The 19,157-nt window shown below is 39.7% G+C and overlaps 1 protein-coding gene across 1 annotated transcript in view; it reads left to right on the top strand.

The window, feature by feature from the left end:
• Positions 1 to 18,456, top strand: part of TAMM41 (TAM41 mitochondrial translocator assembly and maintenance homolog) — a 32,390-nt gene extending 13,934 nt beyond the window's left edge. Inside the window, exons 6-8 of the mRNA XM_081316330.1 lie at positions 1,340 to 1,505; positions 5,411 to 5,473; positions 14,297 to 18,456. Of these exons, the coding sequence (XP_081172456.1) occupies positions 1,340 to 1,505; positions 5,411 to 5,473; positions 14,297 to 14,370 (303 nt within the window). The 3' untranslated portion in view covers positions 14,371 to 18,456. The remainder of the gene's footprint in view (positions 1 to 1,339; positions 1,506 to 5,410; positions 5,474 to 14,296) is intronic.
• The last annotated feature ends 701 nt before the right edge of the window (positions 18,457 to 19,157 follow it).

The raw sequence follows: 19,157 nt of genomic DNA, 5'->3' as shown, positions 1-19,157 counted from the left end.
CCCTGGCCATACCCACCCGGCCCCCTGAGGGCAACCGCAATGCGGATGCGGCCCACAATGAAATTGAGTTTGACACCCCTGATCTACATGAAACCAATGGATGGAGTCATTTGGTGCCATTAGGTCCAGTATCCTCAGTATGGTGACAATATTGTTACATATTTCAACTTCTTGCCAGGCAAGTGATGCTATTCAGGTGTTGCTCACTGGCTGAAGGCTAGAAGAGTCTGGAAGGGGAGAAACCAAATAGACTGAGCTCATTCCATGTCCCTTTCCTCAAAAGTTGTCATCTGGTACTATCTTGGACTTATCCTTTCTCCATAGCCACCTAACCCTTTGGAATAGTCTTTCATCTGAAATTCAAGTCTCCTAATCATTTTAGCCTTTTGGAAGGACAGGAAGACTTGGCTATTTCTCCAAGCATAGCACTAGAATGGGGTTGAACCAGGGAATCAGTAATATAGGTGATTCTACCGGAGCAGTGAGACTTTCATATGTACGGAAATGGAAAGAGTTACACATTCCCAGAATTGTGAAGTTAATGGATTTGTCAGAGATGGCAAAACTGACTGCTTTCATTAAAGAAAAGACTTTGCCGAGGTTTATATCTACTTGGAAACCACTTTGGGACTTTTTGCTTGAAAAGGAAAGATGGAATTTTAACTGTAGGATTTGATAGAACTGTTTGTGATTATAGAAGTACTATGTGTTATGGTTAACGTTAAGATCATTTTGTGCATTTGATGCGTGTATCTGTACTGAAGGAAGTCAGAAGTTACTCTTTTCTTTATTTTTCTTCTCTTTTTCTGCAACCCCAATTTTGTTTCTTCCCTTACCTGCTTTTTCTTTGTATTTTATCTTTTGTTAAAATTTAAATGTCTTAGGAAAAAAATGGGTGATTCTGATGCCTTGGTGGGAAAAGTAGGAAAGTGTTTTTATGTTTTTACCAGTTGCAGCCTAAGTTCATTTAGTGAGATAGGTAGCCATGTAAGTTCTTTAAATAAGTAAATTTCTGAATGCAGACTACCCAGGTCCAGTCATTGGAGTGTCATATTTAAAACATCAAATTTCAGATGGCAATGAAGACCTAGCTCAAAATGCAGATACAATTTTGAGTCAAATCAATCAGCTCTACTGGGCTGGATGTACTTATACTCATAGTACATTGGTATTAACCAGTTTCTGTGCCCTTTTATGCAATGAATGGATCATGAAGGAAATTCAGTGCTCCATGCACGCAACCTGTGTGAGCTGGCAACTTGGTTTCAGCTGGGGCTGCTAATTTTCAATGTTGTTGTTAAAGGAAAACAAGCTGTGTCTGCTCCTTTTTTATCTTTAGATAGATAAAAGTCCAGAAGGTCAGTTTGCACAACTTATGGCTTTACCAAGCACCCTGCAGCAAAAAATAACTTCTCTCAGGGATCCTCCAGGGAAGAACAGAGATGTGGAAGAAATTTTATTACAAGTCGCCCATGACCCTGACTGTAGATTTGTGGTACACCAAGGTAGGTTTTAATAATTCGTTTGCAGAAGTGAATGTTTTAGAATCAGTCTTGTATATAGTAGCTTCAAAATTCATAGTATTTAAACTTTGGTGTGTATTTTTTTTTAAAAAAAATCCTATGTGGCTGGAAATGGGCAGTGGTATCAAAGCTGATGATGTAATTGATACTTTTTGTGTCAGACCATTTTAGAATCTATAATGACTAATTCAAAATGCTGTGCTCTTATGCCAAAGCTTAGTCATGCCTAACAAGCTTATCTCCATATATTTTTCCTACAATTTCTACTTCCACATTCCTTCTTTCGGGTTGTTTGGCTCACAAACCACTTGCATAGATCATGCAGAACTATCACTGGGTGTGTCCCATTCAGTAGTTGCATCATTCATTGGGCCTTGGCCAATGGCCACCTGAATAAACTATAGCTCCTCAAGCAAAACTTGTGGGCTGAACCTGGGAGCTAGTTGTGTCCATAAAGTACTTCGAACTTCCAGCTTTGTGCCCGGGGGCGGAAGTTATGAACATACTTGAATGATCTCACTCTATTAAATGCACAATATGATTACCTACCATGTTAATGTTCTGATAAGTCTATATACTGTAAAAGGAAAAATTACCGTATTTTTCGGACCATAAGATGCACCGGACCATAAGACTCACCCAGTTTTTAGAGCAGGAAAACAAGAAAAAAAATTCTTTCTCCTTTTCTCTCTCTCCCTCTCTTTCTCTCTCTCCCTCTCTTTCTCTCCCTCCCTCTCCCATTGTCCCTTCCTTCCTTCCTTCCTTCCTTCCTTCCTTCCTTCCTTCCTTCCTTCCTTCCTTCCTTCCCTCTTTGTCCTTCCCTCTCTGCATTAGAGCAGTACCCGCGGAGGCGGCCCTGCAGCCCGGCTTTCTCTTGCAGAAAGCAAGCTGAAACGGAGTGAGGGAGATTGCCAGAAATGCGAATTGGCCGATCTCGCGCTCCTGCAAACTCCCTCGCTCGGTTTCAGCTTTCCTTGCTACAAAAGAAAGCAGGCTGAAACGAGGCAGATTGCAGCAGCGCAAGATCAGCCGATTTGCATTCCTGGCAATCTCCCTCACTCCGTTTCAGCCTGCTTTCTCTTGTAGCAAGGGAAGCTGAAACCAAGCGAGGGAGAGTGCAGGAGCGTGAGATCGGCGTTTCTCAGCACATGCCGATTCGTGCTCCTGGCAATCTCCCTTGCTTTCCACTTGCGGAGGTTGGGGCTGGCTATACAGATCACCTTCGGACCATAAGATGCACCCTCGTTTCCCCCCCCCACTTTTGGGAAAAAAGTGCGTCTTATGGCTCGAAAAATACGGTAATTATCCCTATGGGTTCCAAGTAGAGGGAGGTGACCCAAAGGAGAAATCCGAGAAATATGATGATGTGTTTAACAAGAAAAGGGAACTAGGATGGAAGTGGGATGGCTACTGGATGGCACCAGAATACTAGAGGTGGGCACAATGCTAAGGTATAAAACCTGCTTCAAAGATTTGGGTGTTGCCTCTTGGCTCAGCTGTCATACTTAATGACCACTAGTCCACGTGGTCCTTATTGCAATAGGTTGTTGAAATGTAAGTATTGAATTTGTGTGTCAAATTTAAATAAACCTCTGGATCCTAAAGTGAGAATGTTGTGTGTTGTCTCTTGTTTCTCTTTAACAAGTTTTCCCCCTGACAATACCACACCACTCTGCATGAAAGTACATGCATTCTTATTTTTGGCAACATGTTGGTTTTTTAGAAACCCTGAGTTTGGTAACTCTTTGATTGTAAAAAATAATCCCTATTTCAGGGGATTTGGCTCAAACGTCACTTATAATATGCAGAACTATCACTGGATATATCCCATTCACTGTTCCTTGGGTCTTAGTCAATAACCTATAGGTCCTCAGGGTTGAATTTGTGGGCTGACCTTGGGATTTAGTTATGCCCAGTGACGGACTTAGAATTCCAGCTCTCAGCCTTATTTTCTCACTATCTTAAGTACTATCACTGTGGGGTTTGCAAAGCAGGATATTATACAACACAGCCATAGTTGTCAGGAAAGTTACCCTGGGAAGGTCACCAGCAAACCATCTAGTCTGGTTATATTAAATATTAATATAGGGCAAAGAGGTGGACAATTTGCTTGGAAAATTTTAATCAGCTATCTGTCTGCCTCTTACTCTCTTGACTAATTAGATTAACTAATTAAACTATAATTAGTTTCAGCTGAAGGGGATTTCTGGGTGGGTCCTGCAAGTAATTGCTGCCAGTTTGACAGCAATGGCCCCCAGTTTCTCTGACTGAGACATACCTTAAGAAATATTTGCTTGATCCTGATGACTATCACAGCATTCATCCAGTCACACATGTCTCCTTTGGGGGAAAAGATTCAGTTTCAGGTGTCTGAAGATTCTCAATCATCCAGGACACGGTTGTCCCCAAAGTGCTTTTTCCAAAAGGCAACTGGACTTCCTTAGTTTTTTTTCTTTGAAAAATTTTGCTTCAGTTCAGAACTGAAGAAGCTTCTTGGATAAGAAGCAAAATGTATTCGAAGAAAAAAAAACCCAAGAAAGTCCAGTGGTCTTTTGGAAAGAGCTTCTTTGGTTCAGTTTCAGGATTCTTAAATGAATTTATAAAAAGGACTTAGTACAGAAATCACTGCATTGCCAGCCTGTTTTTTTCTGCCTTTCTGGGTAACTTTTGTGTAAAGGCCACTGTCATTTATTAGATTGCCATTATGTTGGAGTTGGGAGGTGATGTAGTTTGGAATTCTAAAATAGAACAGTAAATAGATTCCAACCAGAGGGATTAAGCACACTATAGTCAAAATAGAGAAGCTAGTCAAACCAAGCTTCAGTGGTCCAGATGTGTGATTTGAATCAGCATTCAAGGAAGGTTCAAGACCACCAACAGCCGTTCACTGTCTCGGTGGATAGCTTTTTAGACTATTTCAAGCCCAGCTGGGGTGTATGACTCTTACTTAGACTGCAGAGCTCCTTAGCAATAATAGTAACTCCTGAGTAGACCACTTTTCCCACAAGATTCTTCCCTGCATCTTTGTCCTTTCATGTTTTCTGCATTTTATTATGCTATCTATGCAGGTGCTGTTGTGGGCTTGGGTGGTTAGATGAGCGAATCTTGTTTGGAGTCAAAGGAAACAGGCCCAGGCCTGCAGGTTGTTAGTTCTTCCCTAATCCTGTACCGGCAGGAGCTTGGCCGTTCGGATTTAGTGGTTTTCACTGCCACTTTTGGCTCTCTCTCTTTTTTTCTGAGCATGAGCCATCCGAACGGGCTACCACAAGACCCTCCAGGTGAGAGCAATTTTAGCTGGTAAAATGCGATGAGTTCCTATTAAGGAAAGTGAGGCATGTTGCTGTTCTTATGAGGCAACTTGACCAGGACTATCAGACATAGGGCTACAACAATAACAAAGGCCACTGAATGACCAAAGAGAGTTTTCTCTATTTCTTTGCTGCTATATAGTATTTTTTTAACCATATACTACTCTAGGATCTCTTAGGGAAGAACCTGCCTCGTAATACGTCGAATTAATAACAAGATATGGTTAATAACTTCATCAGAAATAGAAAACAGCCGTGACTGGCTGCAGGGGAAAACTTGAATTTTATTTGTGAAGATCACTTCCTTACACAGAACAGTATTTGAATGTTCATTTATTATAATGCATAATATATTTAAAAATATTGGAGTAAACCTGTGAATCTCCCCAACAAAATAAAAATATACAGTGTTTGGTGGGATACTCACCTGGTTGTTCTGCCAAATGTGGTTTAATGTGTTTCTAGAATATTTAATGTTTAACCCCTTTTAAAAAAATAATCCCAAGAATAACATCTGACTCTGTTTATTTTCTCCTTCTCTCCATGCCTCCTCCTCCTATTCCTTCTCCCCCCACCCAGGTATTTCAAGAATTGTGGGATTGTCCAGCCTAATTCAGAGTGCTAAAACCACCCTAACAGCTGGTAAGAACTTGTGTGCAGTGTTTTTCCAGATAAATCTTGTATTCAAACATACAAAAGTGTTTTTGCAAAAGAAAAGGCTGAAAATGAATAAAAAATTATCAATAGAGACCAATGATTCAGATTGTTTAAAATGCTAATACTGTTGCTTTCTGCATCTTCCAAACCGGACTACCATGTTTTCCCAAAAATAAGACCTACCCCGAAAATTGATTTTGGGGGTTGGGCCTAATATAAACCCTATCCCCAAAATCCCTACTTAAGCCACCTGCCCATTCCTTCACACCGTTGGTTGCTGGACACGAAGCAGGGGGGAAGGGGGGGAGGCAGGGGAAGCTACCGCACACACCCCACAACCGCTTACCTTGCTGAAGGGCCCCTGCAGCCAGGCCTACCATGTCCCAACACCCGTCGCACGTCGCCTGTTCGGCTTCTCCTATTTTCTCCTACCTCCTCCTTTGAACAGCCCTTTTCTCCCAGTACTGCTTTTTCAGTCCCAGATCCTGATTTGTCTGGAGCATGTGCAGAAGGTCTTTGGAAACGAAGCCCCGCAATGATCGGGACTCTGCTTGTCCGCAGAGCTTCTTCAGAGCAACCCAGCTTCTCCCTCTACCATTCCTTGGAAGCTAGGCCCATTCTGCATTTGCCCTGCCTGCCTGTCGCCTCCTTAACACACCCAGATCTGCCCTGCGAAGCAGCCTCGAAGTCACCCAGGAAATTTCAGGCTGTGCAGGGACTGAATCCGAGTTTTGCTCCTAAGCTAACATCTTCCATGCCCGGTTGATCTTCATTTCTTGGGAGGCCGTCATGCTGCCAGACCACTTCCTTTCCCTCTCCCCCTGCCCTAAAAATCAGCACGCACCTGCCTACCTCGGTGACAATGGTGTTGTCTTGTACCGGTAGTACTCTCGACTGAACTCCCAGCCATCCAGGTACTTCTCTTGCCCTACCTGGCTGAGATTGACAGGTTCCCGGCGGAGAGGTTGACCAGGGCCTTGAGGCAATAGTGGCTGCAGGGGCTCCACACCTAAGTGGGTGCGGGCACATGGGGCAGGTCCCCCTGACCTCCCAAGTCTTGCGGCAGTGGCACCATCCTGCCGCGAGTGGCCAAATGCAGCCACAGAAGGGGGCGGCATGGAAGTCCTTGCTCCTGCGGCAAGGTACCAGTAAGTGGAGCATGTGGGGCAGATCTCCCCCCACCTACCAAGCCTTGCAGAAGTGGCACCATCCTGCCATGAGCGACCTACCATTAAAGCGGCCACAGAACTAGTGGGAAAGCCTGGCTGCGGTGTGGGAGCCTACAGCATGGTACCAGTAAGTGTGGCGCGTGAGGCAGATTCCCCCCTCCCCACTTGCCAAGCCTTGTTTTACCGGTAGTGGTACTGGCGTGATGCACACATAGCATCCTGCCCTGCCACAAGCAGCAGAAAGCAGCCACATAACAAGTGGGATGGCGTAGGGAGAGTGCCACCGCAGGGCAAAACACTTGATCAGGGAAAGAAAAAATTAAGACCTACCCTAAAAATAAGACCTAGTGCCTCTTTTGGAGGCCAAAAAAAATATAAGACTGGGTACCAAGCAAGCTATAAGCAATTATTACCTGCCATTGAGAGCCCCCATTCTAATCTCTCAGTTTTGGGGCCTTTCTTTGTCTTTGTTAACAAAGCTGCTGTGTGTTATTAAACTACTGAAAAATAATTCTGCATTTATTGGTTAAGGTGATAGGTCATATGAGTTAATGAGTTATTAAGCTAGGCACTGTGTGATCTAATAAATTGTAGTTCTAAAAAATACTTCAAAGTATTAAACACTTAACTCGTAGCTTTAATTGCAGTTATTTTAGTTTGTTTTTTGCTTTTGTATGTTGCTCGTTCCTGTGGGTTTTTCAAGCCTTCTCTAGATAGAACACTCCTAAAACGGCAAAACTGTGCCTAAACTTTATGATGGCAGCTATATTTATTAGAGCAGTGAAAGTAGTAATGTTTCAACAGTGTGTGGTAGTAAAACCACATATTGCTGATAGTATGACACACGTTCCTAGTATAATTTGGGCAAAATGTTTTTTAAAAAAAATATTTTGCAAAACTTTCTTAAAATCTAAGCTTATAGAAAACTGTTGTCTGCTGAGATCGGAATCCTTTCCAACTCTTTGCAGAGACTGAATTTGAAACTTATATATACAGTGCAAATATCTTTCAATCGCAGAACTGCAATACTTTCCCAGCTGTAACGTTTTCCATGGGATTGAAGTTAGAGCTTCTCATAAGGAGAATGGGGTCTGCTGCCAATAACATGGGTCACAATTTTGCATTTCTCCTGTCCCCTCTGTAATGGGTAGGACAGTTTCATTTAACATCCAAATCCTGAGCTATTTCCCAGTCATTAGCAATAACTGATAGGAAGCAAGAGATATAATGCCCATAGATTAAGAGTTAAGTCAGTCCACATCTTAACTGGGAGCGCGAGATGCCCGGGAAAGCAAGACATGGCATTGCTTTTTCTAGAAATATTACAGCCCTGCATTGAGAGGACTTAAATGTTTTCAGTATTAAATTTTTGTTGGGATAAAATATTTTTCTTTCTTCACTGGATGTCCATATAGAAGCTAGTTTTTTTCACGTTTTACTGTCATCCTTAATTTTATCAACAAAGAAAGGAAGCATATAAAAATGAGAATGTTGTGCTTTTTTATTGCTTTGTCTTCCTGGTTTATGAATATTATGAAGCTCTTTTTGTCAAGTTTCTAATAGTCTGCAGTGCTTTCTGTGATGAACTGATTTCAGTTGAGATAATTCTTCCCATGTCTGCCACTTCAGCCAGTTCCTAGAACCTGCATAATGGAGCATTAGCCCTGTGGTCAAAACTTGTTAATTGGTAGGAATCCCTGTATAACCTGAATCTGGATAGTTAACTCATTCTGATTTACTGATAAGTTGAATGGCCTCTCTGCATCAATGCAATGACTGTAGCAGTGCAGATGTTTTAAGATATAAGCCCAATTAAGTTTGACTGTTGTGTGGGTGTTTTTCATATATTTTGCTGTGAACAGAGATACAGGTTTAACCACTTAGCCATCCTTCTCTTGTTACAGCTGTAATTCTTCTAATGAGGCTTTGAACTAGCACAGACCTGTATGACTATTATTTTTCATGTTACATTATCCACCCATCTCCTACACCCCTTTTCCTCTTTCCCACACAGACTTTATTCAGATTTTAATGGCAGCAGGCTTGAGGCAGTATCTTCAGGCCAGACATTACGTTAGTAATTTGCCTTTCATCTCTCTAGTCTCACCAGCTACCAAAATCTCAGCAGGATTCTGAATGGGGTTGGTAAGTAGATCCTGCTAGGTTGTAAATGTTAAATGTTGCTGCGCTGCCATGCAGCAGTTACCTCTCAGTCAGATACCTGGATCTATAAACCTGAGTCATCACCTGTGGACGTACAGGTGAAATGGTCCTTGCTAAGTTCTCCAATGCACACAGACCATCTAGGGCAGGGGTGTCAAATTTGCAGCGTCATGTGACGTGTCGCGACGTATCGTGACTTTTTTGCCATTGCCAGCAATGGGCTAGGCGTGGTTTCGCTATGATGCATCCGGCCCACGGGCCGGCAGTTTGACACCCCTGATCTCGGGTTTATTATGTAGCTGGCAGGTTCTGCTTACAAACAATGGTAAAAAATACAAAGGCCTTCAACCATTTAACAGGATTGCCTTTCATCTTGCACAGCCCATGTGGCTTTAAACTAGCTTGATCCCTATTTTTTTGTTTACTTTTAGAGGCCCTATTTAGCTCTTCAAAAAAAAAAAAGCCTGTATGTTTTCTAAAATCTGTGGCAAGACTTTGGGTCTGGTTTCTATTAGAAATGGCATCATCCATTGATTTATTTTTCTTCTTGCTCTTATGGCATATAAGGCTCTGAAATGCTTGCAATTTAGATGTTTCACAAAAAAGAATACATTTGGCAACCTTATGTGAAATAAAATAAGCTTTCTCATATTTGCAGCAATGATCTTGTGTCAGGTATAGCTTTTTGTGAAAAGCATACATTCCTATGGATCTTGAGTATGAGTGTGGGAGCAAGGGGTTAGGAGGAGAAATGGACAGATATGCATTTGTACATGCACACATACACATATACACAAAAGTGTACATCTATACATATATAAATATAACTATATATAACTATATTTGTCTAGATAAAAAATCAAGACAAGGTTGTTTCTGATGTTATCCCGAATATAGCACCAGTACTGAAGAGAAAATGCTTCATTCTCTGTATGTATGTATGTATATAAATATATATGCATTTCCTCTCCAATACTGGTGCTATGTTCAGGATAACATCAGAAACAACCTTGTCTAGATTCTTTATTTTATTTATTCCCTTTCATTTGCTTAGTGTCATTCTTGTACATCTAGTTTGTGACCTCTCCCATTTTATGAAAGAGATTCTGCAAAATTACTTCAGAGGTGTCCACCCAAAGGTATTGAGGGTGTCACATATCTAATATCCTTCTCTTCTGAAAGATGGGAGTTCTCCACTTTATGAGTTCTGAGGATGGATGTCCTCTTCCCTAAATAACAATTCAGATGAAGAGGTCAAAGGATTTGAAGGAAAAGAATCGAACTAACTGAACCGTCACAACAAATTTCAGCATAATACGATTTAAATTACATAGTGTGTCATATAAAGTATTGGATAAAAGATGTTGTTTTGTATATTACTCTGAGCATTAGAAGTTACAAAATAATTTCTTATATTCTTCAGGTATTAAAAGCTTGTCTGGTGGCCAAACCCCACGATAGACTATTCATGCATAAAGCAAAGGATGTGTCTATATGAGGCAATACCAGATGGCCTTCACTTCTACCTGAAGCGGAAACCTTCCATAAGATATATTTTTGCGTTGACCAAATGCAAAACAGTAGCTGCATCAACATCAGGGAAAAAGCTACCTGCAGCCCTGCTGCACTTCATTAACCGAGAAGAGGGTTTATTTTTTATCGGAAACTTCTAAAAGGTGCCTCTGATGGGCTCGGTTTCCTTGAGGGGATTCCTGAATAGTTTATAATATTTACTTAGAAATATACTGGTTGAACAGGCACGGTTAGCTCCTAAAACAACATTGGTATCCAACAGCAGGCAGGCTAGAATCTAGGCATTCTTTCAACATCTAAACCTGTTATGTATGCCCCACCTGGATGAGGGGAATCTTGGACACTCTGTCCTTGGACAGATAATTTTTGAGAAAACGTACACAGGAAGATACTCTACCAACTTTTTTAGAATGCAGTCAGAATTCAGGAACCTTAAGCCCAATCTAGACAGCACACTAAAAAGCAGAGACATCACCCTGTCAACAAAAGTGCGTATAGTCAAGGCTATGGTCTTCCCAGTTGCAATGTATGGCAGTGAAAGCTGGACCATAAGAAAGGCTGAGCGCCAAAGAATTGAAGCCTTTGAGCTATGGTGCTGGAGAAGACTCCTGCGAGTCCCTTGGACTGCAAGGCGATCAAACCGGTCAGTCCTAGAGGAGATCAACCCTGACTGCTCTTTAGAAGGCCAGATCCTGAAGCTAAAACTCAAATACTTTGGCCACCTAATGAGAAGGAAGGACTCACTGGAGAAGAGCCTAATGCTGGGAAAGATTGAGGGCAATAGAAGAAGGGGACGACAGAGAATGAGGTGGTTGGATGGAGTCACTGAAGCAGTAGGCGTGAGCTTAGATGGACTCCAGAAGATGGTAGAGGACAGGAAGGCCTGGAGGAACATTGTCCATAGGGTCGCGATGGGTCGGACACGACTTCGCAACTAACAACAACAACAACAACAAAGCCCAATTAGGCTAGTGAGATTCTAGACTCTTTCTCCTTTGTCACATAAGGACAATAACAATGATCTTGCCTGCAGCTTAGTACATGTTATGGTTGCTTGGCTATAAGTCACATTCTAAATCCATTTTTAGCAGTACAACATACATAGTGATAGCCATAGTGAGGAAAATTCACTAGCTTGGAACTAAACACTACAACAGGGTCTGTAATGAAATATTGTACTTCAGAGTGCTCTTGCTTAGACTGTAAATCAGCCAGTTATGTCTTCTTTCATAGTATTCTATTCCATTTTGCCTTTTTTCAACATTGCCCCCTGAACACATGCAGTTCTCCTTCTAAGAAAAGGTTGCTTTCTTTTTGTTCTATTTCTCAATTGTATTTTTTGTTCTGAAATAATCTTTATTTTCCCTTATTTGCCCAGACATTTGCTATTTGTATATAGAAGTTAACCTTTATTTTGTAGGCATGTGTGTGTGGTGAGAGAGAGGGAGAGATGTCCATGTGAGTTTTTATGCGTAGAATCAATTACTCCATAACTTCCATTTTGCTGAACTAAAACTTCAAGGTTCTCTCTCCATTTGTACTAGCCAATATTGGGAGTGATCATTTATAAGAGCAACATCTAAAAGGGCACGTTCCCTATCTGAGGGTTATGTAGACAATTATATAGACCAAGTGGCTTTGGATGGGTGGAGCTTCTAGTTCTAGGACTTGATCATTTTTAGTGCTGGATAGGATCGTAGTATCCCAGACAGACCTGCTACACGATCTAGGGATTCTGCTTGCTGAGCAGGTGGCAGTCATGGCTAGGAAAGCCTTTGTGGAACTTTGTCTTGTGCACCAGTTGTGCCCTTTTCTGAATCGGGAATCCTATGCTCAGTCACTCAAGCCCTGGTCATCTCACACTTGAACTGCAATGTACTATACCTGGAGCTATCCTTGAACAGTATCTGGCAGCTTCAGCTGGTGCAGAACCTAGTTGCGCATGCAGTTCTTGGGCCTACTAGGGTGGCCCATGTTACACCATTGTTCTGTGAACTGGCTGTCAGTTTGCTTCTGGATCTAATTCAAAATGTTGGTTATCACCTTTAAAGCTGTTCGCTGCATGAGTTCAGGTTGTCTGAGGAATCATTTCACCCCAATGGGACTAGCCCACCTCACCCATGCTGGCTGAAGGGCATGCTGGGTACATCGTGTGCCAAGGAATTTCGACTGGCGGGGTCCAGAAGAGCCTTTTCTGTCATAGCGCCAACATAAGAATACATCCACTCATTCGATCTTCCAAAAAAGCTTGAGATCATGGCTGTGCCAACTAACCTGGGCCCCAATATAATGTGGCATTTTGGAAGTGACTAATGAATTAGGTAACACCCCACCTTCCCGCTTCATCCCTCTCAGTCAGTTTTATTTTAACCAAACTTTAAAATTTAAATTTAAGATCTCTATTTTTTAATGTTTTAGACTTCATTTTAATTGAATGATTATAAGTCACCTCTGGCGAGATAATGGCATATAAGTTTAATAATAAAAATACTGCAGTTCCTAATATTGGAATTTTACCAGAAGTGCTGGACATTACTTGTACTTTGGTATGCATTTAATTAGAAATAGAACTGTGGGGAAACTATCAAAATTAAGGCACCTGCAGTAGTAAAAATTAAGGTGGGCAGAGGAAGAAAGAGTGAAGCTTCTAATGGAAAAGACAGAATTTTAGTTGCTGTTGTTGTCTTAGTAAAGAGCTCCCAAGGTGGTCAAAGACTGAAATGTATTGTAGACCCCAGATGGTGCTTACAACATTAGTTAGTCAAGTTAAAATGGAGGGAGTGGACAAAAGTGAATAGAAATACAAATAAGTCATGTTGTATTTACAGGTCAAAATTTATTCCTGTCCATAGGGATATCCCTCGTGGGATACGAATATGATCTTTCCATAGTGCTTAGGGCCTATGCTTATGTTCATTTTAATAAATATTGCTTTGCTTCATTTTAAGTGAACAAAATATTCTGTACTACATGCATAAAGCATTAATGGCACATAATAAATGAAACAGCAGCTGCTTTGTAAGTTTATATGGAAGTGAAAAATAGAATCAGACTGCTATATTAGAGTTAGATGTATCCTCAAAGGATGGGGATATGGTTTCATTTACATAGAATGAAAATAACAATAAGTTAGGAAGTGACAAAATGCAAAACTAAGAAGGAACTATTTTGGCAATTCTGTACATATGCTATATAATTACACAGTAACACAAAAAAGCTGACTAAAATCTTGAAGATTTGCCTTCTCCTTCTCTGGAGTCTGGACTCACGAGAGACAGCAGGGTAAGACTGAGAAACTAACCTTTTCAGAAATGTATTAAGAAGTAGTTTAACAGATTAATGGGCCAATGACTTGTCAAATAGGCTAAAGAGTTAATCATGAAATTGTAGTGATTTACCAGGTAATACAGAACACCATAATACAAAAACTCCTGGGTAATTGATTAAAGTTATTCTTTGGCTTTCTAATGTATAAATTGATATTAACAGAGAACAAGAATCAAGGGTGATCATGGAAAAGGAGAGCGGTTTTTTTTTAGTGTCACATAAAGTTACTTAATATGCATTAATGCTAGTAATATAAGCAATGGAAAGTCCAAATATAATCATTTATATTAATTTATAATAATTTGTAACAGCAATTAAACCAGGAAAGCAACTTCCTGATAATAATACTGTATCTTAAAATAAAAATCTGTTATTTTGCATTTGAATAGTAAAAGAGTCTAAGCAATTTTGAATGTGAAAAAGTGTTTGATACCTCTGTGTAACTGCTGTAATCAATTATCACAATAAATTTTCTAATGAATTTATGCTTCAGTGCCCTGTGTAGCATCTCAGCAACCGGTAGGTTGACATAGCTAAATTTATGAATGTAGGGGATTGAATCCTAACCCATTTAAATTTTCCATCCATTATTTACATAATATTTTTTAATTTAAAGGGATGAAAAAGTCATTGATCTACAGCATGAAGAAGATGTACAAAATGTCAAAGGGGTGGTTCAGAAAATCATGACATCTGTGAAGTTTTGAAAACCCTGATCTTGTGACTAAAGGATATTCTAATTCTGTTTTTTGCATCACTTTGGAAGACAAAGCATCTTTTTCAGTTTGGAGAAACTTTGTTGTATTATTTATTTTCAGACAATTTTTCAGGGAAAATAACAGATTAAGTTTAAATCCTTTTTTCCTGCTTCTTTGAAGATTATCTGGAATGATTTTCTCCTATACTTGTTAGCATTTTTCTAACTTTTTCGCAGCTTGTTTTACAGGTGTTGTCCATGTAACATCTTCATAATGTTTCCAAGGCCTTATATATATATTTTTAATCACATTTGGTTTAAGAGTTTTGTCATCCTTCTGTTTTTGCATCATTCACTTTACCAAGAACTTGTAATGGTCTTGTCGTATAGCTTAAGAAATGCTGATTAGCAATGCGCTGAATTCTTTTGCTTGTGGCACTTCTGCTGTGTAGACACACATATCAAGTAACTTTAAGAAAGGTCAAAGTTTGACGTGCTTTCCAGGCACAGTTGACATCAATATAATTCACAGCAAAATATTAGTGAGTAGGTCGTATTTCAAAACAAGGTCTGGTTATTGTTGAATTCCTGGGATTAATAATAAAATTGTCCTAAAGTTATTCATAACAAAACTGGAAACACGGATCACCAAAAGTACAATTTTTTATTAAAACTGAACTTTCGTCAGTTCCTGCTGACATTGTCAGAGTGTAAGCCAGGATTGGGAAGCACGCTGTTATAGTCCCTGTGAAGCCAACAGTTTAGCTAATGAGCGTGTTACGGGTCTGTTTGGCCCCCGCCCTCCCACAATCAATTGCATCAATCCTATTTCTGTCAGGCTGGCTGATGTCTGTTTGAGTTTTGGCGCACTGCCTCTCTCCACTCACCCTGCCCGCCGGGAGTGTTCGTCTTGCCACATTGCCCGAATGACTCTTTTGCATGCGATGCTGCTGTCTTGTCTGGTCGCTCCTCCATTGTGCTGGCATCGCTGTCCGTGTGGGTCCGGTCCACCTCCTGCTCATCTCCTGCTACGCTAATGTGTCGGCTCACACTATTGAGCACAACCATACGTTCAATTTTACAGAGGCCAGAGTCATTGCTCATGATACAACTAAGGACAGCCGCTTATTAAAAGAGGCTTGGTTGTCCAATCAACACTCTGTCAACTGGCACATTGAGCTGTTACCAGCCTACCAGATGCTTCGCCAACATGAGTTATGCAGGAGGATTGAACTAATGAACCAACAATCCCTCTTCCCTCCGCCCCGGCATGAGCTGACACATTTTATAAAATCAGTGATCCTCATTACATGTGGATGAACTAAAAATCATCCTGCTTTAGCATTAAAGGAAGTGAGAAATTAAGAATTGTAAAGTCTGATTTCCTTGTGTCCCAGGTGGCTAGTGCAATTTCATTGCCAAATGTAAGACAGAAATGACATTGGATAGGATGGGGGTTGGTTTTGCAATAGATTAATACTGTAGTTCTTCCAGTGGTTTGAATTGAAGGACTGCGTCATTAAGCTCTAGTATTAATTTATTGGGAAGATTGTATGGAAAAAGCGAGAGGGGGGGTAAAATTGATTTTTTTTCCAAAACTTTTAAGACGAACTTTTTATTAAAATGTGTGCTGATACGCCATTTCAAAGGGTAGCATCACTTCCTTCTCCCTGCTTTAACTTTAATTTTATCTAGTATATACAGTTATACCTTGGCACTCGACTGCTTCAAAACTCATCAAATTTGGTATTCAACGGTTTTAAATCAGAAATCTTGTCCTGGTGCACATCTTTCTCCCAGTAGTTGACATGCAAGGAAGAACGTGCTGCTGTTGGCTACTTCATGACTATTTCTTCCATCTGAAATAATGGGTCAAGTGAGAAGTCATGTGGTTTTCTCATGACTTACCCCGTTGGTTTTAGTATTTGGCACATCTTCTGGAATAGATTACTGATAAGGACCAAGGTACCACTAGTATATTTTGGAAGTTTGAATACACCATATAGGAATCTCCTCTTTCCTAAATTTCAACTTTTAGCAAATGCCATTGGATTTAGCCTGCTGGTTCCCTTAAACCTTTTGGGTTCATGGATTTTGTACCATAAATTTCAAACTGACAAATTTGAAGAGGGCTATTGGCTCATGTTACATCTTTGTAAAAATTGTTATGATGCTAGAGTGTAATCAATAATTGTACTGTATATAAATGTGTTGAAGAAGAGTAAAACATATAATCTAAGTGATACTGCACATCAACCTACTTCGTCATATAAATGTAAAAGCTGCAGCTGAACCACAGTCAAGTTAATTGGACAAGATCTCCCAACACATATTTGTTTGAATGTTGAATCTTACAGATATTGTGACAAAAAACAAACCATTTTGTTTCAAACCAAAAACAAGTTAATTGGACAAGATCTCCCAACACATATTTGTTTGAATGTTGAATCTTACAGATATTGTGACAAAAACAAACCATTTTGTTTCAAACCAAAAACAAGCCATTGTATCTTCAATTGACTGCAGTTTAGCAAAAAGAACAAATTGTGTTAGTTGTAGGAGTCAGAGAAAGTCTAAAGGACAAGGGATGGGAGGGGATATAAAAATGTGTGATTGAAACCCCACCTCCTTTTTAGGTATATGATGCAGGGGGAATCCTGAAGTGTATTTTACAGGATGAATAGATTCCAGCACAACATACCCCATTGTTTTTCCCCCCAAATCTTGCCAATTCTTTCTCTGCCCTCTTATCAGGGAGTGATGCCTTTATCCCCATCTAGAAGAAACAATCCTGGGAACACACGGGCATGGACATGAAACCAGCTGTTCCATGTCCAGAGCAATTTTTGTGTGGAACGTTTTGCACATTCCTACAGCTTACATATTCAGTTGGAAACACAAGGCAACCTAGTTGCTGTGCCAAAGGGAATTCACAATCGTTTATAAATAGATTTTTATTTTAGAAGTGTGAACAGACACATATATAAAATCACGTTTGTATATTTTTATATCCAAGCATACTTGGAGTTCACATACCTATTTTCACAAAGGCAGCCAATGCAGGGCTTCAAGCAAATACACATATCCAGTCATAAAGACTGAAAGATTTACTTAAGCAGCCACTTTGGAATAGATTATTCTCATGAAAAATAAGGCTTATAAATGTTAAAAGTAACTTGATTAGGTCTGTGAACCTTGAGATTTACCTCTACATCTCAGTAAAGACTTAGTTATAAGCAGAGCAGAGGGGGATGTGTTCTAAGGGACAGAGAGAGAGAGAGAAGATAAGCACAGTGTAATGGCTAATTAAGCACTTTATGTGCAGCAGATGTTCTATACAGAACTAAAATTCTAAAAGCAATGGTATTACAGGTGTTTTTATTATGTAGCTTGAATGCAGCTTTGACTATGTAAAGCAGGGTGTGTAACTTCCAAATTTATAATGTGGATAGTTTATTACAATTGTTGATGCCTTTGATATAAGTCCCAAAAATAAATAAATAAATAAATAAATACTGCTAGCCACTGTACAATAACCTTTTTAAGTGTCACAGCTTAAGAAGGATTTTATTCTCTAGGAAGATTTTGAAAACCTTCCTGTTTTCCTACCTACCTTCCTTCTGAAAGTGATAGTACTTCAATCTGTTCAGGTTTTGATACAGTGCCAAGAATGAGTCATGATCTAAAGCTGTCCATGTTTTGAGTTTCTCCTATTTTTCTTAATGAAAATCACTCTGTTCAATTGTCGCATAAAAAACCAGAGAAAATGTATTTATAAAGAAATGTACAAACACAAAAGAGATTATTGAAATATAGAGATTTGTCAAAAATGTATGTGATTAGTTGCATTGAAAATTCTCAAAATATGAAAATTAACAGTGTTTACTGTGTGCTTTTTAACCATCCTTATTGCTAAATATATTCTATTCATGCATTTGGTAAAAACCTGTGTTGATCATACTGATGTATACTTGTACTTTCATTTTGTTGTTGTTCTGCTGGATTTCCTCCTACATTTAATATAATATACAAATTATTTTTTTCTCTGTCTGAATTTTCCACAATAAACTGAATGTTACAAATTGTTTCACATTGTCAGTCTGTAGGGATACTAGATATATCAGTAGATAAATCAATTGATAGAAATATGTATTTATTTATTTTTGCATGGTTCCTTATCAGTATGAGTTGTTCATAGCTACTTCTGTAGCACAGACCACATTTGGAATACAATAAACATACACAATACTTTGTACAGAATTGATCATCTGCTTTGGTGAGGAAAATGAAACAGCAAGTTGAAGAAAGATTTATTGTTCTCCACCTGTTCAGTTTCCATCTATTTTTTCCTCTGTTGAAGCAATATGCAGAGCATCACTGCAGGCTTGTTGCCTAAGGATGGTAGATATCTTAAGTTCTCAAGTATCTCCATCCTATATTTAGATTATTAGAATCTGAAAGTCAGCTGTTTTTCAGGCCCTGTGGCATATACCTATAAGAATCAATCAAACTTTCTGGCCAAGAATTCTAGTAGGGGTATAGAATGAAAACAAGAAACTCAACTTTATGCAGCACATTAAAACACACACTTCCTGTAACTAAAATTGCATTCCTGTGCCTAAATTCCTGAACTTAGAGCAGAAAGCTCATTAAAATCTCAGTGGTGTGCTGTGGCAATGGAGATAAAAATCTGTTCTTCACTTTTCCTTTAAATTTTGATCTACAAGTAGTCCTTGACTTACAACACTTTAGTGACTGTTCAAAGTTACAATGGCACTGA

Source organism: Vipera berus (genome assembly GCF_964194415.1).
Source record: "Vipera berus genome assembly, chromosome: 2".
Taxonomy (NCBI): Eukaryota; Metazoa; Chordata; class Lepidosauria; order Squamata; family Viperidae; genus Vipera; species Vipera berus.
Note: the sequence above shows the minus strand (reverse complement) of the source record. Positions and strands in the feature narration are given on the sequence as shown.